We start from the raw sequence: 23,525 nt of genomic DNA on the forward strand, positions 1-23,525 counted from the left end.
AAGGCAGTCTTACGATGGGCTGGGCATACCTCTGCTGATAGAAGCCTTTCCACAGGGTTGGGCAATCGGACGTTCTGGATGCGCTGGCGTTCCCGACACCGACCCGCAGCTGCCTGCTGGCCATCGGGGCCGAGAAGCAGCAGGTTTCTCCGTGACTGCCTTTTCTTGCTTGGTTATCCGAGATCACCGGCTGTGTATCAGTCCATTTAAATGTGGAATCGGCAAAAGACCAACTTAAATGAAACGAATGAGGCGTGTGATCTGACACAGTGGACTCGCCCGCGGTCATTGTCAGCCGTGACGCGTTTCAGCGGCACTCGGTCGCCAGCAGCTTTTCCTTGAGAAACAGCAGCCAGCTGAAACGTCCTCTCTTGAGCCGCCTCCTCCTGCATGGACGAACTAAACAGGCCCAAAGACCCACGTCTGGGGTCAAAAACGAGCTATAAACCGTCCGCTATCTTCCCGGTGCTCACACACGCCCTACTCGGCACCCTGGGCAGGCGGCACCTCCTCGCTGCGGCCGCCAGAGGTCCGCGCCCCCTCGGCGCTGCCCTTCTCTTCCTCACCACGTCCCGGCGTCGCCCGCGACTCTAGCTCCCGGTAGGCACCGCGCGCTGCCCGGGGCCCGAGGGCCGGCACCTCCCCTCCTCCTGCCCAAACGGCTGCCGGGCCCACGTGACCGCCGAGCGACCAACCGCGTTTGAATCTGGATTTCTTATCCGCCCCTTCTCCGCCCCCGAGCACTTCTGCGATCAGATCGATCTAAGATGGCGACGGTGGAACCGGTGAGTGTTTCATTCCCTTCTCCCGGCCGTTTTTCTTCCTTCTTTCTTTTCTGCCTGCCGCCGCCGCCTCCTTTTAGAGCCGCGGCTCCCTCAGCTGCAGCGGGTGAGGAGGCGGTGGGCCCTGGGCCGGGTAGGAGGTGGATGGGCTCCGGGGCGCGGGCGGCGAGGCCGGCGAGGAACGCACGCACGCAGGGGGACGGAGCTGGGGGAGGGGGAGCGGGAGGCGCCGGCCTGCGCGGGGGGAGGGAGAGGCGGGGGCCCGAGAGCTGTGTCGGCACCGCTGCTCGCCATACCGCTGCGGGGGGCGCCGGGCCGGCTGCGAGGGAGGTGGGGGCAGGGCCCGCCGGGCCGGCGGGAGTGAGGCCTGAGGGCCGGTGTCGCCGTCTGCCCATTGTGCCGCGCCCCGCCTGCGGCCCCCGCGCCCCCGTGGCACGGTAGCAAGGGGGACGACGGGGCCGGAAGGTGCGGTGAGGAGGAACAACCCTGAGCGGCAGCGCGGCGAGCCGGCCCGGCCGCCTGGCGGTTGGCTCCTTGGCGCATGTGGCGCGGTGGAGGTGGCCATGTTGGTCTCCGCCTGTAGAGGCCGATGGATTAGGTATGCCGGTCACCGAGGGGCCGGCTCTTCCTCGCCGGCCGGCGAGCGCCCTCCTGGCAGGCGGGGAGCCGTGAAAGTCAGATGGGCTGCCCGAGAGCCTGCGGTGAGAGAGGCTTTGAGACTAGGAGGCGCGGAGTCACTAACCCGGGATGAGGATCTCTTAAGTTAGCAGTTGCGCTGCTCGAGAGTTTGGCAGCTGAAACAAGAAAACACTGTGACTGGTAAGACTCGAGGCGTGTTGCAAACCAAATTGGCTTTTTCCGGTCATGTCATCTCTCTGGACCAGAAAGGTATTTTTAGGAGATGTTTTAAAAATGATTTTTCATGACAGTTGAATATTTTTTTCTGTTTTCTAGGCATTACTTTCTTTAATACCTTATGCTGTATTTTATAAACTGCCTCAGTCTGCATTTCTATAAAGAACGAAGTCAGCTGGAAGTGGTCCAAGTGTAATTGTTGTTCTGATGTTGCGTGCTTGTGTATCATGAGGGGTGGACAGCAGAAGACTATTTTGGTTTCAAGGAAGTGAATCACTTGAAGGCTGGTTTCTTGTTGCTGCTTGACAGCTGAATAAATGATCGACATGTACTTTGGAGAGGCTTTATAACATTTAGACAAATTATTTAAGTTTGAAAATCACTTTGTTTTTAACTAAGGATTATTTTTACCCTTTTTGGTAAGGGACGTTGATCCTCCTTTTAAGATTTTCTTGCGTGAACAACAACAAAAGCAATAAACGTCCCTTTACTTACAAGGAGGAGATTGAAACTGATCAGCATCTATAGATCACTTGATCTCAAGCAGTTCTGAATAGGAAGAATGTAAGTTAAGACAGTGAGCTGTACCCCCAGCCGCACCCATCCCATGTTCTCCATCCATTTTTTTTCTCCATCCAGAAGCTGCTCTTTCTGAGCTGTAGACCACATATCTGAGAGCGAGAGCTTCTTGCCAACTCAATGTTTGGTGATGACTGTGGAGCTTAGCAGGGGTTGTACTAAGTTATCTATTATACTTGTGGCAACTGGAAATTAAAATTACTCTTAAGGCATGGTTTTATGGTACCTTGGCTTGTGGTGCTGGCTTTGGTTGTTGCTTAATTTAGACAAAAGTAAACAATTGTTTTTGCCAGCAAGATTGATTTCCCAGATCCAGCTCACAAACAGTTGTGCTGGGCCAGTAGAAATGGAAGGTAGGGCAATGCTCACAACAGCTGCTGCTCACAACAGTGCTGCTGTTGAATGTTCTGCCATAGTTGAAGTGTGCCTTCACTTCAGAAGACAAATTGGCTATGCTTGCTTATTTTCAAGTTTATTTCAATAGTGGAATTTTTGTTTGTCCTTTAAGGTGTCTCTCGTTTCTGACTACACAGTCACTTGTGTAATGGCTGAGGTCATGGATTCTTAATTTGGTGGAAATAACTGCATGCTTTTCAATTGAATAATTTAATTGTATGTGTGGTTAGGGATTAGGTTACATCTTTATTACAGTGAAGACTTTCTGTTGCTGACTTTCAAAATCTGGGCCTAGGTTTGTAGAGGTGTCATCTATTGTGCTTCCCTAGTGTGAAAATGTGCCTCAGGAAAGGTGAACCATGACTGAATGTGCCTTTTTCTTCTTAATGTAGAGTTCTACAAAATCAGTGATGTTTGTGGTACTTTGTGTTCTAAAAGGTAACATAGGTTTTAAGAATTGTTAGTTTCAAGCATTTTTTTTCAGCCTCTTTAGGCATATTGAAACTTGAATTTAGAGCTTTGTAGAGAGTCCCATGGAAGTTGCTAAGAAAAGTAGGATTATTCTAAGTAAATACAGACCTGTTGTATGGTGTTCTACTTCTTCATTGCAGGATAAACTTAACCCTCTGCAGCACAGACAATTAAGATCTCTTTTTTGTCCTCTAGCTAGATTGACTCTATTTTAAGAATGTTCTGCCTATTCTCACAAATTAATCTGGAAGTGTGTTCTGTTCTATTAGTGTGCTCATACTGTATCCTTTGAGGATTAGATGTGATCAGATAACACTGTGCAAAAGTCCAGTGTCAACAACAAAGCCAGCAGTAATGCTTTAGTAAACAGTAGTTTACCAAAGGTGACTTTAAAATATAGACACATAAAGTACTTGTACATCTGTATAATATCATGTGGAAGGAAGTAACTTTGATGTGAGCATCCAATCCCTCATCATTCAAATGGGAAATAGGCATGTTTGGTTTTTTAATACTTCATGACAGCCATTACACAAATGCAATTCCTGGGAATTTAATGTCACATTTTAAGATACATTAATAAAACCTCAGTTATACATAACTTCAACTGTATAAAGACTATTTTCAACCTAGAAGCTTGAAGCAGTCAATTCTTAAAGTCCCAAAACCGATTCCTCTTTAAAATGTTCACCTTAGGAAGGTACTAAGTGTGATCTACAGATTGAACTGTGCACAATGAACACTGAGTTAGCTGCCAACAAGTGGCAGTGGTTCTTATACAGTGAGGTAGGGCAGAAAAATATTAACTGTGTAAAAGGGTTTTTTCCTAAAGGTGCAGAGCTGTTGCATCAATCTTCTAAATAGTGGTCAGTTTTCCCCCATGTTCAGTGCTGTTTATCAAAGTAGCTTGTATACATTGCATGTTTTATAGTAATTGGGCATAGTAATTGGTTGAAGACTAGCATCTTGCATATCTATACATGGTACACTTCTGCTTTTAATTGTTTTCTGAAGATTGAATGTGTCTTCAGGGGTAGAATTTGTTGCTGGCTCAGTGTAAGTGTTCTTATGTTGGTTTTGTAGAAGTATGCAGGGAGGTCAGAGTTGTTTTTTGTTCCTTGTGTTATCTGAACTACCCTCAGCAGTTTGGGGAAGTCTGTTTACTTGTCCAAGTGCCTTACAACTAACAGAATGTTAGACGTAGGAAGTCATGTCACCGGTAGATTGGTGTTCCAGTAGCAAAGGCAGCAGTTGAGTGCGCACCATGGTGAGAAGTGGTAGCACAAGAGCAGCCTGTGTGGGCAGCTAGACACAAACCATAAGGATACTGAAACATTTTCATATACTTAGTAACCTATTTGCTAATTCCAGTCATACCTTTGAGTTAAATGGTGAAAATCTAATGGGTACTTTCAAGTGTATGTGACCCATTTTTCAGGAGTTGAAAGGGCTGTAAATACTCTTTGCGTCTTCTAAACACTGAGATTAAACATACCAAACCAAATGTACCCCTCTGACCCTTGAGTAAGAGTGTGGCTCATCCACTTCAGTCTTGTTCCTGTCCTCCTGTACATTTGTTGCTCTTCTAATTTGGTCACTCAGTTCAAAATCATGCCCCATGTTTGTGTTCTGATAGTGAATGTCTTTCTAAAATCCTGTGATGTTCTAAGTAATCATGTATGCAGTTAGGATGGTTACTCTGTATTAAGCTTTGTCATGTCCAGAAAATTTTTCTGTCCTGGTCTCTGGAAAACTTTAATGCTAATTGGTAACAGGTGGCTGGTGGTACCTCCTTTTCAGTTGGTATTGCACATACTACATACAATTTTTACTTGTGTGCTCATCCCACAGTTGTGTATCAGATGATTGCTTTTGGTTTTTGTTTGTCGCAGCACCTCATACTTGCTTGTGGCTGGGCTTAATTCTCTTTTTTTTTCCCCAGTCCATAAATAAATGGTTCTTTTTGTGCCTTGTGAGGAGTTTATTCTAACTGTAGTGTCATAGGATTTTTCTGCAAGAAGCATGAAGACCAGCAGATAGTTGACATACTTTTTCCCTAGACGTCCAAGAACTGGATTGTGCAGTCTCTCATTCTGGTGGAAACCCTAAACAAGAAGGTGGAAACTCAGGTGTAACTTAATTTGCAAGAATCTTTTGGAAGCCACTTCTAATTCTTTTAACTTTGACCGAGATTGTATGGTGGTGCTGTGGTCTTTTGAGACATGAGTGTTGCATGCTCCCCAGCTGGACTTCCTAAACAAGTTCTGCACACAATTAGATGACGTGAATGTGGTCTGGGCCGCACCTGAAAACACTCAGTGAAATCTAGTCAAGCCGCTTGTTCTTTAACAGACAAACTTGATTAAGCACTTTTTACTGTAACTGCTGTTTGTTTCGTGTCCTGGTGACATGCAGACCTTTCTTTACATTGGTTATAATGTGTGGTGAAGAAAGAATAAGTAACACCAATTAAATCTAGAAATGTCAGCAAGCAATATGCAGATGTGCCCAGTCATTAAATGCTGAGTAGGCAAATGTTTCAGGGACTTCTGCAAGCTGATTCCTACGTCAAAAATGTGGGTAGTGAATAAATGTCACTTAATTACCTGCTGTCTTGTGTGTGAGGAGTAGGATTGGCCATATAAAGGTTTCCAGTTTATCTGGTAATACTGCTCTACATCTATTTTAAAAGCGCCAAAACCAGTGATGTCTTAGTCAAATTGACACAAAGTCAATTTTAGGTTAAAGAACATATTAATTATGAGTGATAGTAAAGTATGATGAAGGATTTTCAGCTTAGTAGTCCAAAAACTGCTGGTAGAGACAATCAGACTTCAGTAAAGTCAATTGTGTAGCAATTGCAAGTTTCAAGGTGTGAATTGGTAAAATGGGGACAATATAACTTTAGCTGGTGATGTCTTTATAATCATCTAAAACCTGCATACTTGTGTTCTAGGGTAGAATTTCGGTATCTGGATAGAGGTTGCATGCAAGAAATAGACTTGGAATGCAAATTAGTAAATTTGGATACATAATAATGAAAATCATAGAATTGTAGATGGGTAGGGGTTGGATGGGACCTCCGAAGACGAGTCCAACCTCCTTGTCAAACCAGCATCACTTAGGGCAGCTCATATGATAACACATACAAATGGGTCTTAAAAGTCTCGAAGAAGGAGACTCCACAGTTTTTCTGGGTAGCCTGTTCCAGTGATCTGTCACCCTTGCAATAAAGAAGCTTCTCCTCCTTTTGGGGTGGAACTTCCGGTGTTCAAGTTTGCATCTCTTGCCCCTGGTCCTATCACAGCATGCCATTGAAAAGTGCTTTGGGACACAAATACTTTAGCTTAATGGTCAGAGTGGTGAGATAGAGGTAAGATGAATAAAAATGGGAGTTGGTAGGAACAACTAGCCAAAAATTAATAGTGCTTTTCCTGCTTTCCTTGGTGGAAATCAGAAATGTAGTGAAAACAAGCTGCTTTAGCCTTCTAAGACCAGGGAAAAACACTTTTGTGGTAATAAGTTCTGCTTCCAACTTTACACCTTTTCCAGGTTTGTTCTGGTGTGTACAGCTGTGCCTGTCCTTGATGGACAGCCTGATATTGGAAAACACAACAAAAAAACCCCAAATCAACTCTTGTTTGAGTTAGTTTTTCAGGGGAGTGGCATAATTCTGGGTCAAGGTCATAGTTATCTGGGCCTTGGAGCTGAGTTTTCAGGTGTTGCTTCAGATAGGAGCTTGAAATAATGGTTAGTCTGAATTCTATTGATGCTAGGTAGTTTTCAGTATCTTAAGGGGCTTGTTATTGTGGCTGCTTAACTAAAGCATTAGTGCAGAGTTGGGTATCTTTCATTTGTCCAGAAATGGACTTTGATGTAGTTAATGTGAAGTTTAGCCATTGGCAGGCATTGAGGCTTAGTGCATTGTTTTAATGTCTGGAGGTGCTAACTTAATCCTTTCTGCTGTTGTCGTCTACTAGAAGTTATGAAATGGCATAGCCCTGCATGTGCTTGATAGTTTTGCATTGATTCTTCCAGTTGTAGTTAGAGTACACCTGGAAGACTGCCCAGGGAGACTTTAGAATTAGATCTTTGTATATTGAAAGTGATTTGCTGAGCAAACATGAGTGATATTCTCAAACGAAATTCTTTTGGAAGATACTCTGCATTTGTCAAGTGAGTCTATTCGATGGTAAAAATCTTTACTGCATTAGCAAATCAATTGTTAATCAGTTGTATATATTACACTTCAACTGTGGAGTCCTGTGAATTGAGAGCAAGCTTTAACACAAAACCTACTGCTTAGTTTACTTCCAGAATATAAAGAAGATTTTAGGTGAGCTGTTAAACTACTTAATTATTTCCAAGCATAAATACTTGATAATGCTAAACTCATTGATAATGAAAAGATGCTATCTATTAAGACAGATCTTTAAGTGTTACCTGAAGCTTGCCAGCTGGGGCTGTGAAGGTTAAACAGTGTTTGTTAATCACTTTAAATCCACTCCAATTTTCAGCAGGTTTGGTGATGATAAACTGGGTAAAGTGGAAGTCTGGAGTAAGCTGTTTCATTTAGATGATTTACTATACTTAATCCACCCCCCCAGAGTGCTTTGTTCTCTGAAGACTACAAAGTCTAACATTTAAGTAGTGCTTTGTATTGCTGCCTATAGGAATGTCTGGAGTTTTTGTATCTGCTTAAGTTACTATTTGTTTATATTACTGAAGTGCTTTTTCTTTTCTTGGGGTCAGCTGTATGTGTGTTTCTGAGTTTTGGGGAATGGAGCTGTAGTTCTCCCTCCATGTCTCCAGTATTCTAGCATGGATTGCAGATTAGGGAAAAGCAGTGGTAACTGGTGGGGACACTTGGCCTCACAATAAATCTTTGTGTTCCATGGTTTGAGGGAATGATATTAGAATTTCAAACCTGACACAGTGGCTTCTCAGATTGAATGACAAGCTTGAGGGGGTTTGCATTCAGGGAGAGTATATATCTCTTCTTTGTGTTTATGTATATTTGATCTCAGTAGATGATTTGAAAGAATACTTGGAATCAGTCTAATCTGTGGAAAAGGTGTAACTGCATTTAGCTTGGAATTTGAGAATGAGTATGAGTTTAAATACTGCTGTTAGGTGTCTGAAGTTCAGGTAGTGATGTTCCACATCTAACTACTTACTGGTTTGGCTCCTAACTGCCAATTCCAGACCTGAGAATTGTAGGCATGCCTCCTACTTGTGTATTTAGGAAAATCTGTTATTACATCAGCTTCCAATGAGACTTTGTCAAAAACTGATCTTTAAAAATGTTTCTTCTGTGATTCTGAAATTACTATTCTGGCAGCTAATTTTTAGATGTGCAGATTCTAGACAACATAGCATGTTATGTATTTCCTAACTCTCAGAACTGTTTCAAAATAAGAGAAATGTGTTAAGTAAAGCATTCTGGAAACGAATGACAGAAGCAAATCACTAAACAGCAGGATGTGATTTCCTGCAGTTAGTATTTCTTGTAGGACCTGTTCAGGTGTTGAAGAACAAAGGAACACAGTTTGTGCTTCCATGATGTGTTTTGGCTCCCTAATCCAAGATGAATTAGAGGAACTCTTTGCTTCAGATTTCTTAAAGTTACTTCAAAGAACTAAGTAACTTCAATAAAAATTGAGAGGGTACCTATTAATAACTCCTTTCTTCAAACAGGAAACCACTCCCAACCCTCAGCCTTCAGAAGAGGAGAAAACCGAGCCAACACCTAGCCAGGAGGTTGCCAGCCCTGAGCAGTATATTAAGCATCCACTACAAAACAGGTAACTACTACTGAAGCATGAAGATAGAAGAATGCTTGTGGCTTTACAGTTCTTGTGTACTTTGTTTTCTAGCAACATTTTGAGAGTTCTCTTTTTGAGGATTTTTTTCCAGCTAGGTTCTAGAGGAAATGGAATTGGATCCTATTGTAGCTCAGAGGCTTTTCACACAGTGAAGCTGGAAATCTTTGCAACTTTTCATAATGCTGTGAGATAATTGCAGGCAATTATCAGAGGCAAGCAGAGCTTTTACTGCTCTGGTGTGTTTTCAGATACTGACACTCAGATCAAGTTTCTGCCAAGCAGAGCTGGGGAACCTTCCATTCTGCTTTGTACTTCGGGCACCTTTTTTTATCAGTCTTAGTTCTTCGTATCTTACATTTTTTTCCTCTACTATTTGGAACTGAAAGTGGTAGAAGCTTCATTTAGCAGCCAAAGAGTTTTAGACTTGATGACATTGCTATCTACAGCAGTGCTGTTTTCCTTTATCTGTAGGAAACACAGCAGAAGAAATCCTGTAAAGTGCTAATGCACGTATCTGTACCAGCATGTCACTGGGAGAAAATGCTGTAAGGCACTTAGGTTTTCTTGATGGATGAGGAAAACATGCAACAGTAATATAGTTAAGTTACCAGAAAAATCAAGAGCCTCTCAGTGAGCTCTGTGTTTGAGCAGAAACATAGTAGCTTTAAAAGCTGCTAAACTTTCCTGATCTACCGAGACAATAAGGACTTCACTGGGAAGCTTTGTACTTGAAAGCCTTCACTGGAACTACCTTCTTGCACTGAAATGCTGTAAGCTTACAGGTTGAATTCCTTCAAGTGCACACAAGTCAGTGCAGCAATATACATAAACAGAAAAAAATTGCAACTAGGAAGTCATTTTCTCCAAGTGAACTGAAGGGTTTGAGTGCTCAGTACTTAATATTGGTAGGTAGGTACTGCCCCAAAGTGAATCTTTTACCAAGTTGCACTTTGGTCTTTTTTCTTTCTTTTGAGGAAGTGTGGACAACTCTGCACTGTAGATACGCTGTGCATCCCATTTTCCCTTGTCTTTCAAGTTCCACCTTTCCTCTTTAACACTGTTTAAACTACTTCTGACATTCCTGTACAAGTGGCAGTAGGGCTGTTTTGTGACATGCCTCATTAGATGTCCTGTTGATCAATTTAGCCAGTGCTTTTTAGATTCAGAAAGAGCAGCATTGTGTGTAAAGATAAGATACAGTTGGTGGAGATGAGGACAATTGGGTGGAAAATTTTTCATTTGGTCTTGTTTTCATGTATGCAGATTTAAAACTTGAAGCAGTTACTTGGTGTTTAAGATTGTTGCCATTTGTAAGCTTAAAGCAGCTTTCCTTTTAAAATGCAAGTGCTTGGGAAGCTTTCATGTTATGTAGCTTTGGATTGATATAATCAGCTTTTGTAACCCTTACAAGGAAGGTAAGGGTTAAGACTGGAAAGGAGCTATGCTTCTAGCTTGAATAGTTGGTGTTGTTTTAGTCCATAAGCAGTTATTTGTGGTAGGGAATCACAGCTTAGCAGTGGCAGCAAGGAGAAACATCTGAAACTTAGGGTTTAGAGTCTTAGAAATGATCCCAAAGTATTTGAAATACATAAATACATTGATCATGTCTGCTGTGATTCTTGTAAGGGGAGCACAAATGTGGAGCTGCAAAGAGCTGGATTTGAAAACTAGGTTTCTCATGTATCACAGAATGCTTCTGGTTGGAAGTGGCCTCAAAGATCATCCAGTCCAACTCTTGACCCATCACTGAAGAGTCAACACTAAACCATGTCCACAAGCACCTGGTCTACATGCTGCTTAAACACCTCCAGGAACACTGACTCCACCACTGCCCTGGGCATACCATTACAGTGTTCGATAACCCTCTGTGAAGAAATATTTCCTAGCATCCAGCCTGAACCTCCCCTGGTACAGCTTGAAACCATTTCCTCTAGTTCTGTTGCTTAACACCAAGGAGAAGAGGCTGCCTCCTGGTCACTCCGACCTCCCTTCAGCTAGTTCTAGAGGGTGATGAGGTGTCTCCTCAGCCTTCCCTTCTCCAGACTGAACAGCCCCAGCTCCCTCAGATGTTCCTTGTAGGCCATGTGCTCCAGGCTCTTCACCAGCCTTGATGCCCTTCTCTGGGCATGTCCTGACACCTCAATGTCCTTCACCCTGTGAGGGGCCCAGAATTTAACACAGTACTCAAGGTGTGGCTTCACCAGTGCTGAATAGAGGGACAATCAAGTCCCTGTTCCTGATAGCCACTGTTTCTAATACAAGCCAGGATGCTATTGGCTTTCTTGGCCACCTGGGCACACTGCTGACTTGCATTCAGTAGACTGTCAACCAGTACCCCTGGTCCCTCTCCAAGATGCAGCTTTCCAATCACATGTTGCCAAGTCTGTAGTTCACCATGGGGTGGTGGTGACCCAGGTGTAGGACCTGGCACTTGGCCTTGTTGAACTTCATACAGTTAGCCTTGGCCCATTGATCTGACCTGTTCAGGTCCTCTTGTAAAGCTTCCCTACCCTCTCACAGATCAACACAGCCACCCATCTTGGTGTAATCTGGGGTAATCTCTGTAATGAGGGGTAATCAATCCCACTCCCATCATGATGTGTGCCTTGTTTGCCATTCCCCTGATTCTTACCCACAAGCATTCAACCCTGTCATCATTGTCATGCTTGAGACAGTTGAGGCCTTCCCTGACATAGAGGGTCACCCCACCACCTCTCCTTCTGGGCCTATCCCTTCTGAAGAGCCTATAGCCATCCAACACAGCTCTCCAGATATGGGATTAATCCCACCATGTTTCCATCAGGACAAGTTTTCATAGTTTTCCTGCTGGATGATAGCTTTGAGCTGCTCTTGCTTGTTCCCCATGCTCTGTGATTGACATAGATATACTTCAGTTGGGGTGTCTTTTTGTGGGGTAGGGGACTACTCCCTGACACTATTATGAGTCATAGCTCATCAATGGCCCTTACATCTTCCTTATCTCATGGCCTACTATCCCTGCCTCCCCTGAGACAGCAGTGGAGCTATCACAGCATCCCACAGGTGTTCCAAGCTTGTCTTCAGAGAGCCTGGTCCTTCCCCTTTACACCTGCTGATGTAGTTTAAAGCCCTGTCAATGAGCCCAGCCAACTCCCGTGATAAAACCCTTCTTCCCTTTAGGGTGAGGTGTGCCCCATTTGCTGCCAGCAAGCCTAGCATCATGTAAATCGACCCATGATCAAAAACCCCAGAGTTCTGCTGGTGGCACCAGGCTCAAAGCCAGGAATAAATCTCTTCCTCAATCTATTGGGGTTGGTCCCAGCTGCTGGGGGGATGGATGTCTTATGGACGAAAACTGACTTACATGCTAATACTACCGCAAGGTTTGCGATTAGCTCACGTGTGACAATGCCACTCATTCTGTTTATGATATACTGCAAATTCTCTGTGCTGTTCTTTTGTTTTCCTTTAGATGGGCACTCTGGTTTTTTAAAAATGACAAGAGCAAAACTTGGCAAGCAAATCTTCGGCTTATCTCAAAGTTTGATACTGTGGAAGATTTTTGGGCGTAAGTAAAGATATTTTCTTCAGTCTACCTGATAATCCTGGCATATCTTGGCAGGGCTAATGCCAAAGTCAAAAAAAGGGAGTACTTTGCAACTTTTTGGTTGTAATCTGAAAAGGTTTGCAGAATCAAAGGTGAGGTCAACCTCGTTATTCAAAATGGAGTAGTGGCATGTAACCTTTGAAGAGAGTGTGGTTGGGTAAGTGCTTTATCCTTTAAATCCACATTGTCTTGGTGTTAACACTGAAACCCTGCTTATATGTATGGGGCAGGCAGTTAGAAAATTGTATTTGTGCAGTAGCTGTCTCAGTAGTAACATGAATTTGTAAATTCTTGGAGTCAGCTGACTCTCATTTTGGCAGCCCCAACTTTTGCTGTTTGATTAAATTCTCAGAGCTGACCTGCTCAGATATGCAAGACTGCCTGAATCTGAAGCAAAGTAGTTGGGTCATTGATGCAGGTTAGTGGCAGCCTTGAAAGAAGTTCATTAGAGGTTATAGAGGAAGCTACCTTCTTCTGAAAGGAAGGTCTGCAAAAGCAGTTTGGTTCAAACAACAAGAAAAAAGCCTTTTTGGAGGCCTGTATGCTGTGGTTGAATTCAAGAAGCTTACTTGGAAGATTTTGGCCTGCCATAATAATGAAATATGGAGGAAATACCAACTATATGAGAATTGTAGAATCAATAAGGTTGGAAGAGACCTCAAAGATCATAGAGTCCAACCTGTCACCACAGACCTCATGACTAGATCATGGCACCAAGTGCCACATCCAATCTCCTCTTGAACACATCCAGGGAGGTGGTGACTCCACCACCTCCCTGGGCAGCCCATTCCAATGGCTAATGACTCTCTCAGTGAAGAACTTTCTCCTCACCTCCAGCCTAAACTCCCCTGGCACAGCTTGAGACTGTGTCCTCTTGTTCTGGTGCTGGTTGCCTGGGAGAAGAGACCAACCCCTTACTGGCTACAACCACCCTCCAGGTAGTTGTAGAGAGCAATGAGGTCTCCCCTGAGCCTCCTCTTCTCCAGGCTAAACAACCCCAGCTCCCTCAGCCTCTCCTTGTAGGGTTTGTGCTCAAGGCCTCTCCCCAGCCTTGTTGTCCTTCTCTGGACACGTTCAAGAGTCTCAATGTCCTTCCTAAACTGAGGGGCCCAGAACTGGACACAGTACTCAAGGTGTGGCCTAACCAATGCAGAGTACAGAGGCACAATGACCTCCCTGCTCCTGCTGGCCACACTGTTCTTGATGCAGGCCAGGATGTCATTGGCCTTCTTGGCCACCTGGGCACACTGCTGGCTCATGTTCAGCCAGCTGTCAATCAGTACCCTCAGGTCCCTTTCTGTTTGGCTGCATTATATAGTTGATCTTTCTTAGTGTTATGTGCTACATTGAGAGGTAGGATTCTTAGGGCTTTTGGTGTGTACCTTCATCAGTAAGTGAGAATGAGACCCATCAGGGACCCATTAGCACCAACAGAGAAGATAAAAATATACTGAAAACGTTGAAGTATTTTCAGTGCAATCCTCATAGAATTCTGTGCTTGTAACTAGCTTTCCCATTCTTACTGTAGGGGTGACCAATGACTGAACAATAGTTTGCATCTGTGTGTGTAATGGGAGGCTAAATTGTTTTCAGCTCCTATAACCAGGAGGGTCTGGGTAATTAAAAATGCTTAATCCAGATGTCTGCAGTGTAGGTATAAAATAAGACACAAGCAATTGAGAAGTTATCCCTCCATTGTGGTCCAGATGGGAATGGGTGTGTTATTCTGGTAAGGCATATTAAGGTAAATTTAATGGAGGGAAGTGGGTAAACCTGTACCTGGCTTTGTAAATTCCTGTACTGCATTTCTAATTATTAGAACATGGCAGTAAAGCCTTTCATTTTTCAATGCTGAGCCAACCAATGTTAGTTGGTCTTGAACTGAAGGTTAGTGTAGTATGTGCAGGCATTCTCTGAAGCCTGACAATGAGTGCAGGGAAAAAACCTCTCTCTTGCTAGAGGAGACAGTGTGTACATGCTTGATTTTTATGTTCTTGCTCTGAATTGCATATTGGTAAGTTGGGTTTGGAGTGTGTATTTTATGTCTTGTTTCAGTGATCTGTTCTTGCCTTTTGAGTCCTTATTTCAATTTGCATTGTCAGACTTGATTTTAGGGATGAAAGTTTTAATAGCAAAGTTGAATTTTCCCCCTAAAGCCTCTTTCTGCAGAGGGGACAGCCTTAGAAATATAAACAATTACCCTTGCTCTGTGTATGTTTATGTACAGAACACTCCCAGAACATGCTGCCATGAAGAGTTCCATGAGTTCTGTTTTTAGTAACTGCTAGCTCTAGATATAAAAGCATTGGTGTAGGAGCCTAGCAAGTGTTCATAAACCAGTTTGTATTCTACTTCAAGACCTGAACATCTTAAAGCTTTGATACTGCTGAAAAAATATTTTTCAAATAGGATTGCTTCTGAGAGAACTCTTAATGCTTTTTCATTGTTGTGTTTTGGTCCTATGTCTTAAATTCTTCAAGAATTTTGTACCTCAAAGTAATGCTTAGTTTTTAATCCTGCTTTTTTTCCCTCCCATAGTTTATACAACCATATCCAGCTCTCTAGTAATTTAATGCCTGGCTGTGACTACTCACTCTTTAAGGTATGCTTGCTAACATTTTATTATTTTTTTTTTTTCCTTCAGTTATGGGTGTTGATAGTTTCCTGACTAAGTAAGACACTGCCCAAATACTTCACTTCAGATATTTAGGAACATGGTTGGGAATGACCTGAAGGTGTTAATTGTGGTTTTTTTAGGGAGTCCCAAGCACATGCCCTCTAAGTGAGGTGGTTTCTAGTTCTGAAAATGCAAGTACTTGCTTTAGCACAGTTCACAGACAGTATGCTTTAATATGTTACTATGTTTGCCTTCGTTCTCTGCTTGAGATCTTTGTGCAAGTAATAGCCTTAATCTTTATAATGGGGAAATTTTTCCATGTCTGCCACTTGGTGTGACATGAAACGAGTTAAACTGTCCAAGTTCTGTGGGAGGCTGCAATGTTCTCCAGTATTCTTTGAGGACTACTAACTAGGCAGGTGTACAGTGCTCATACAAGTAATTTTTACACCACCAATTAAATGCTGTGTTACTTATGTGTGAAACAGAAAATTGTACCCAACACTGACTCACAAAACATGAGGAGGAATTGTTCAAACTAGTGAATAGGAAATGCTGATGAAAGTGAAATTCTCTCTCGGCTGGAGTGGCGATCTGGAGTGGAGCTCTACATGAAATTCTAACCTCTCCAAAGTGCTTTAACATACAGCTTCCTTTCTAGATTCAAATACATAGGTAGTCCCTTAAGTACTGATGCTTGGTTCCTTTGCTCATAAAACAGCTACTGGTGGGGACTCCTCAGTAGACTGTTTGTAAACCCCAGCAGCTTAAGGTAGTGGAGAGGTGGTGGTGTTTGTGTTGGGGAAGGTCATGACCGGTGACTGAGAAACCTTACTAGTAAATTGCTGTAGGCCTGCCAGAGGTTAGGATATCTGTGGGTTATGCTTGTTTTGTGCATGGATCCTAAATTTGTGTTGTTAAGTATGTGTATATGTTCTGTCTGCTTATCAGTCAGCAATAACAAAAATGCATGGAACAGGTACGGAATTGGCAACTGTTTCAGACTTCTGAGCGGTCTCCTGCTGTTGTCCTTCAGTAGTGACCTTGTAAGAGTGCCTCTTAAAGGTGATGTAGTTTGAGCTCTGCAGCTGCCGTGAGGGTGTTAGTGAGCTGACACGGCTCTGTCCTGCACATTGAACCCTTAATTAGTTTGCAGACACACTTTTGTAGTGTGACTTCTAATAGACAGTTCTCAACTGAATTTGTCTAGGCAGTTACCTGCTTTTGTAATGACTGACTTTGAAGTACAGCATGGATGGTGGGTAGGGGAGTGGCAGCTGGCTGCTTGGCTGTATCAGTGTGCCCAGAGTAATTTGTTTCAATGCAGGGCCATTGGTAAAGGGTGAATCAGAATGCAGCTGGTTTCTAAATGATGTGTTGATTTTTGTGGCACTGACAATTAAAGCCCTCTTATTCTCACCTTGTGCGTGCAGGAAGTCAGCGAGTGGGACTGCCAGGGCATCTGTTTCAGCAAAAGTAATCCTTATGCATAAGCAAAGCACTCTGCCAATAGCTGCACTGAGTCCAGCACTTAAAATTAGCAGCTACGTTCTGGAATCCTTACTTTAACTGGTTTTGTACTGGGCAAAGTGGATGGTTGGCATTGCCTGTTCCCACAGGATTTTATTTTCTGTAATGTTGTACAGCCAAGGCTTGCCTGAGCTGTGATTATTCTGTAGAAATGGAAGTTAGAGAAAGTACCTTTGGCTGTTTTGGAACTTGGGTGAGACACAGTATTTTTAGACAGGTACATGTCTTAAAACTATGCACTTCTTCCCTTAGTTGCTATTTCAGTTCTCACTGACCTTCTGGCTATTAAGGGAAAAACCACAGATCAAGTCTGATTTAACTTCTGGCTGTTCTTCACAGGACGGAATTGAACCCATGTGGGAAGATGAAAAAAACAAGCGAGGAGGACGATGGTTAATTACACTAAACAAACAGCAGAGACGAAGTGACCTCGATCGCTTCTGGCTAGAGACAGTAAGCACTGTGGCCTTACAAATGACAACTGAATAATCTTGCATTTGTTTCTAATACATTAACTGATAGGTTCTTGGTGTACCTCTTCAAACTTCCTGGAAGTAGTGACAGGCTGTATTTGAAGCATGACTTTTCTTCAGTAGCGATGCTTAATGTAGTTGAGTACTTCCTTACAATGGGCAGCAGCAGAGGTAAATCTACAGGACAGGTTAACCTTTTCTTGTGAAATATACAGAATAGCTGTTGAGCTCCTGGGAAAAGTAAGAATGTCTTGGAATGTAATTCCCATATTTAACTGCTTAAATGTAGCAATGAGTTTTTTAGAATACTCTTAAAGGTGAGTAGTTCTATTGTTTTGGTCTTGCTGAAAAAAGCTTCAGATTTTTTTTTTTTCCCCCCTGTACTTAGCACTAGGTAGGGTTGGCCAGTAATAGCACAGTCTTCCTTATATGTACGCTGTAAAGATACTTTTTTTTTCCCATGGCTATTATCTCTTTGATTTTTTTAAACTGTAAATACATTCCTAAAGATGGTGGGTTGAGGTAAATGTGTTGTAGAAAAGGATACAACTGCTGTCTAGGAACTGACTCTGAATAGCCTCAGTCTGTCTAGTGTAGCCTGGGCTTTAGGGGCATAGATTGCAAACAGTACAACGCAGAAGAATCTTACCAGATCTTTCTCTGTTTATGTGAGAACCAAGAAGTATTGCACCCCTTTGAAAAGGAGAAATGGCCTTCAAGATCAAAGCAGGTGTCACAAAAATACCAGAGCTAATAGGATCTTTCTAATCATTGTAGTAGAGATTTGAAGGAAGGATGTACAACTGCATACAAGTCTTACTGTGTGCATTTGACCTCTCCACCCAAATGCCTTCTGTATGAGTCGTCCTCATTCTTAGCAGTCATTACATAGGGATTGGAAACGTGTGGATAGGGCTCTGCATTTTGTCCAGCAGCAAGCAGTCACACAGAGCCCAAATACCCCAGTGACTGGGATACATGCTCTAAAACAACCTCCAGTCATTATTTTTAACCCAAGTTTCTCCACTAAAAATCAAAGCCTCTTCCTTTATCACTCCTCTTTGAAACAAATTGCTATTGTGTTCTATTTATCTTGAGTGTTCTTAATTGTGAACTGAACTTAATTTGAGACAACTCTTTCCCCATGTTGTGCAGCATTCATGAAGAATGTACCTGACTAGTGTTTCTTTGAGCATGGTAGTCATCTTTGCTTGTATTTGAAATGTTGATCAGTGTTTAGAATGTTTGCCAGTGGTTTGAGCCTATTTACAGCTTTTGTTAATGACTGTGTGCAGCCTGCAATTGGGTGTAATGTTTAAAGTATGTGCAGTTATACCTAATTTACTCAGTAGCACATTGTGTCCTTTTTGCATCTCCTTAAGTCAGGCCTTGCAGCTCTCATGAGTACTGAAAGACCTGCTTTGCTCAAAGTTAAGTGTGTTTGATTTCCAAACATCATAAGTGATTCTGGAAAGCTAATATAATGACAGTGTACTGTCATCCAGCATCCATTTGGAGACTAATGCTTCAGTGTGCAGAAGGATCTCTTTAATTCAGCATGGACTAGATGGATCTCTTAATTACAGGAAATTCTCAGGTTTGGATATCTGAAAATTGCTTGGCTTACAAGTTGGAGATTTTGTGTTGTAAGGAGATATGAGCTAACTGAATCTCATGTTCCTGAAGTGTGCTGCTTTGGCTAGTTCCAGTTTCACCATTAAAAATCTGTGGGAAGAATTTTGTATACTTGGATTGTTTGTAATGGGTTGGGGCAGGTCCCCTCCCCACCACAGGCCGAAATAACGACTCAGACAAACGGATTGCAAAAGTGATGAAAGTTTAAATAGAAAGCAGTGAATGTTACAGAAAACCCAAAGCGCAGTGACAAAGAAAGATCCCATCCCCACCTGAGGGTGCATGCAAAACCCCCAGGGCTCCTTCTTCCCCCTCCCTCTGCTGGGCTAGTCTCAGCTGGCCAGGCCTGAGACTGCCCATCCCCCTGTGGCCTTGGGCCCAATCAGGCCCATGGCCGGGAGATCTCTCCCCCAGTTACCAAGTCTCGGAGAGGGAAGGAAAGAGGAAGTGCCAGACTCCGCACTGGATCTTATAGTGGTGCAAAGAATTATGGTAGGAAATACACAATTTCCTGTGTCCATCCCTCTGGGCTGGACTTCTGGACACAGGAAGTGAATGCACCAGGGAGGCACCCAGCTCAAACTGCAACATTGTTGCACCTGCATTACACATTGTTCAAGTTGAGGGAGCTGGGGTGGTTCAGCCTGGAGAAGAGGAGGTTCTGGGGAGACCTAATGGTGACATTCCAGTACTGAAGGGGGCCTACAAGAAGGATGGAGAGAGACTGTTTACAAAGGCCTGTAGTCATAGGACGAGGGGCAATGGCTTCAAACTAGAGGAGAGAAGATTTAGATTGGATGTTAGGAACCAACTCTTCACCAAAATGGTGGTGGAACACTGGAACAGGTTGCCTGGGGAGGTGTTTGGGGTCCTATCCCTGGAGATATTCAAGGTGAGGCTTGACTGGGTTCTGTACAGCCTGACCTAGTTGAGGATGCCCCTGCTTGCTGCAGAGTGGGTCGAGTTGGGCTACATGACCCTTGGAGGTCCCTTCCAATCTACACCATTCTATGATTTGGAGTCTGTGGGGACTTTGAAGCTTCCTGAGTGTGGTGATAAGGTAGTAACACTTCATCAGATCACTTCATCTAAGCTGCACTCTTAATTTGACATTAAATTGATATACTTAAGAATTGAAGTTGGACGTTATGTAGTTGATGTATTGCCCAAATGGTTCTTCTAGATACTTAATGCAAAAACTCTTGGATTTGTCCACTTGTGATAAATGCACTTGAAAAAGAAGAATAAATTTCTTCAATTCTTAACTGGTTTTGGATTGGGAAGATGGGGTGGGAGGAACAGATAATTGTCAGAGTTTACAGCTGCTGCGACAGGAGAAGAGATAGAAAACTCTTACTGAGTTTACATCCACTTGTAACATTTGGAACTTCAAGAAGGTACTGCAATAAACAGGAAACTATATGGCATGGGGCTATAGCCAGTAAAAGGTGGTATTTGTCTTTTGTGTGTGCTGAAGGTTTGCCTTTGAACTGCCACTTCTGATGGTTACTCTGTTTTGTAGCTGCTGTGCCTTATTGGGGAGTCCTTCGATGACTACAGTGATGACGTCTGCGGTGCTGTTGTTAACGTTAGAGCTAAGGGTGACAAAATAGCAATATGGACAACTGAATGTGAAAACAGGGATGCTGTTACGCATATAGGGTAAGTAACGTGGGGGGTGTCTTGGTGTGCAGGGCAACAATGTACTTAAAGCAGCCCAAGGGAATGGAGAACCTGCTTCAGGCAAATGCAGCCTGTGCAGAGCTGTAATGCCAGGTTTAAGGTGTTCAGTGCCCAGTTGTTTGCAGCATTGTGTAGTATTTTCATGAGCATCTGTTACTAACCTCTGCTGTAGCTTAGAAATAACAAAATCAACACAAATGTTGGCAAAAGTTTGCAATTTCACAGTGAGGCATTGTAGTCACTACCTGTGGATTATATTCTGTTGCAGCATGCCAGTTCATAAAGGCAGGCAACCAGTAAGAGTAGAACATTACTAAGACTTATCTCAGGAAGGTGATGCTTACAAATAAGAGGAAAGGCACTGGAAATCTGAAATTCACAAATGTGAGCTTGAAAGCAATTCATATACTTGAAAAAATTTGGACAGCGATGTGCTGTGAAACTCCAGAGATGTTTTGCTGCCTCTTTGTCTCAAGTACAAATCAAAATAATGCTTATTAGGTGAGGTATGTAGTAGCATGTAGTCTCCACTCCAGTAAGGAATGCTAGTCATCCCAGATTATCATGAGTCTATCTCATGAAAAATATGTCATGCTCTGCCTTTCAGCAAGTATTGCTAAAGATGGTGGGTCCTTTATGCTGAAGCAGTATTGATGCTTCAAAATGGCTTGCTGTTAAATTAATTTATTTTAGCCCACATACATTTACATGGCTTATCTTCCAAGCTTAGCACATCTTAGGACAAATTTAACTGTCAGGTATAGTAGCTTGCTAACATTTTTCACTTACTGGGTAGCTCTGGATATTCCTCATTTGGACCTTTAAGAATCTGATGAGGTCTACCTTACTCTAGCAATTTTATTATACAGTCATGCTCAGACTTGAAAGGTGTTTAACAACAAACAGAACTTTGGTGCACATTTGCTAGTAGAGAACAATCTTACATCAAACCTAGTATGCATCAGAGAGCGGTTTTAGAATGGCAGTAGCCAATAACTAAGGAGGTAAGCTGGGTCCATTAAGTAACTGTGGAAGAGTTAAGACTTTAGCAAACTAACACAATGATTAAGGAAAGCTATGTTGACAGCAGGTAGTTGTCTTATTGCCGTAAGTCCAAAGACTTTCATCAAGCTTTTATTTAACAGTTACAATGGAGACAGGCTACAGTCCTTTAAACTTCTCCATTATGATTAAGTTAAACCCCCAGGTTTATGTAGTTAAGTGCAGTTGGACAGGCTTGTTTTGTGGTTTAGGCACAGCTTGTAGCCGAGTGCCATTAGTGGTTTGCATCTCATTGTGTGCTAAGCTCACTGGTGTGTAAGGCGGGTACTGCTGTTTCTTAAGGGGTACAACCCAAGCTGAGTTTTCTTACAGCTTCAGTTGGGTAGCTGCCTGTGACCAGTACCATAATGAATTCAGAGGATGGGGTCTGCTTTCTATCCATAGTTAGACAGCAAGTCTGTGCAGCTGATGTGTGTAGTAATAAAAATAGACTGACTGGTTCAGGGACTGCTGTTTTAGTTGGTTCAAAAGACTTTATCATCTCAGTAGTTCTGCAGTTGTGGACCATGACTTCTTCATAGCTGTTTTGTTTCCATATGTGCTAGTATAGGTACTGATATTAATGATACTTCCATTAATGAAATAGAATACCCATGCTCCATATTTATGCAGGCCTGTTAAATATTTTTTGGCAAGGGCTTGTCCTATTTAATATGGTATGTCATTGTTGATACAGAACTGGAAGCTGATTTTTAGGTACAATAAATCAGAAAAATCTTAGAATAAGTCCTTTATTAATACATGATAAATTGTTCCTAAGCAGGCAACTGTTTTTCATGAAGATGTCAGCAGATTTTTAAAAGCAGGTGTCATAGAATCAGTCAATCATTTTGGCTGGTAAAGACCCTTAAGATTGAGTCCAACCATTAACACTGCCAGGCCCACCCATTAAACCATGTCCCTAAGCACCACAGCTACGCATTTGTTAAATCCCCCTGGGGACAGTGACTCTACCACTGCCCTGGGCAGTCTGCTGCTATGCTTGAGAACCCTCCTCCTGCTACTAATTCATTCCTAAGGGCTTTGCTTAAACTGTTGTTCTTATTTCTTTTCTCTAGGAGAGTATACAAGGAAAGATTAGGACTTCCTCCAAAGATAGTGATTGGTTATCAGTCCCACGCAGACACAGCTACTAAGAGCGGCTCCACCACTAAAAATAGGTTTGTTGTTTAAGAAGACACCTTCTGAGTATTCTTTCTTAGGAGACTGCGTCAAGCAATCGAGATTTGGGAGCTGAACCAAAGCCTCTTCAAAAGCAGAGTGGACTACATTTAAATTTGATTTCCATCTAAGTGTTGCTAAGATTTGTGGGAAGTCTTATTCGCCTTTGTCTTGTACTTCTGTGTTCAATTTTTTTTTCCCCCCTCCCTCCCCTATTTTGGCTGAAGTAACCGTTACCAATCAGAACGTTAGTACACTTCACCCTCTGAATCCATACATGCTTTTCTGGCCCACTCTGTACTAGCTTGATAGAAACATTTACTATTAAGAGGATTTAAAAAAATAATAATAATAAATTTTTTTTGTCCACAGTATTCAGAAAAGAAGTTGCATTTCTGTACCTGCAGGAAATTGCTCTGTTTTCCATTTGCATTGTATGCAGTAACATTTTGCTGGTTTGGAGATGAGTATGGTGCATACAGTTTTCTAGCAATTTTTTTTTATACAGCATCCTCTTTGCTGTAAACCTATGCTGGTGGCTGCTAGATTAATTTATTTGTTTTCCCTATTTGATAACATTAGTGATGTTTTGATCTCAGTTGTTTTTCCTTTTCTTGTTTTTTTTTTTTTTTTGCTCATGTAACATTTGGTGGAGAATCTGGGACTATGACAAAGGTGGAATAAACATGAATTTTGTGCATTCTTTTGGGTAATTTTTTTGGTTCTTTTGGTAACATCGAAAGCTTTGCCTCAAATTTATGCATTTCAAGTCAAATCAGTGATCTGTTTGTGTGATTTCCTAAACATAATTGTGGATTTATTTTTTTTTTAACTGTAACACCATAATTTACATTCCTTACTAGAAATAGT

The 23,525-nt window shown here is 42.5% G+C and overlaps 1 protein-coding gene across 1 annotated transcript; it reads left to right on the plus strand.

Annotated features, from left to right (window-relative positions):
* The first annotated feature begins 399 nt into the window (after positions 1-399).
* EIF4E (eukaryotic translation initiation factor 4E) lies at positions 400-23,277 on the plus strand. The gene is made up of 7 exons (XM_054163073.1): positions 400-785; positions 8,781-8,887; positions 12,360-12,455; positions 15,033-15,096; positions 16,981-17,094; positions 20,272-20,411; positions 22,553-23,277. The coding sequence occupies exons 1-7, from the start codon at positions 768-770 to the stop codon at positions 22,665-22,667; spliced, it is 654 nt and encodes a 217-aa protein (XP_054019048.1). The 5' UTR covers positions 400-767; the 3' UTR covers positions 22,668-23,277.
* Positions 23,278-23,525: the final 248 nt, after the last annotated feature.

Source organism: Dryobates pubescens, chromosome 1, assembly GCF_014839835.1.
Source record: "Dryobates pubescens isolate bDryPub1 chromosome 1, bDryPub1.pri, whole genome shotgun sequence".
Lineage (NCBI taxonomy): Eukaryota > Metazoa > Chordata > Aves > Piciformes > Picidae > Dryobates > Dryobates pubescens.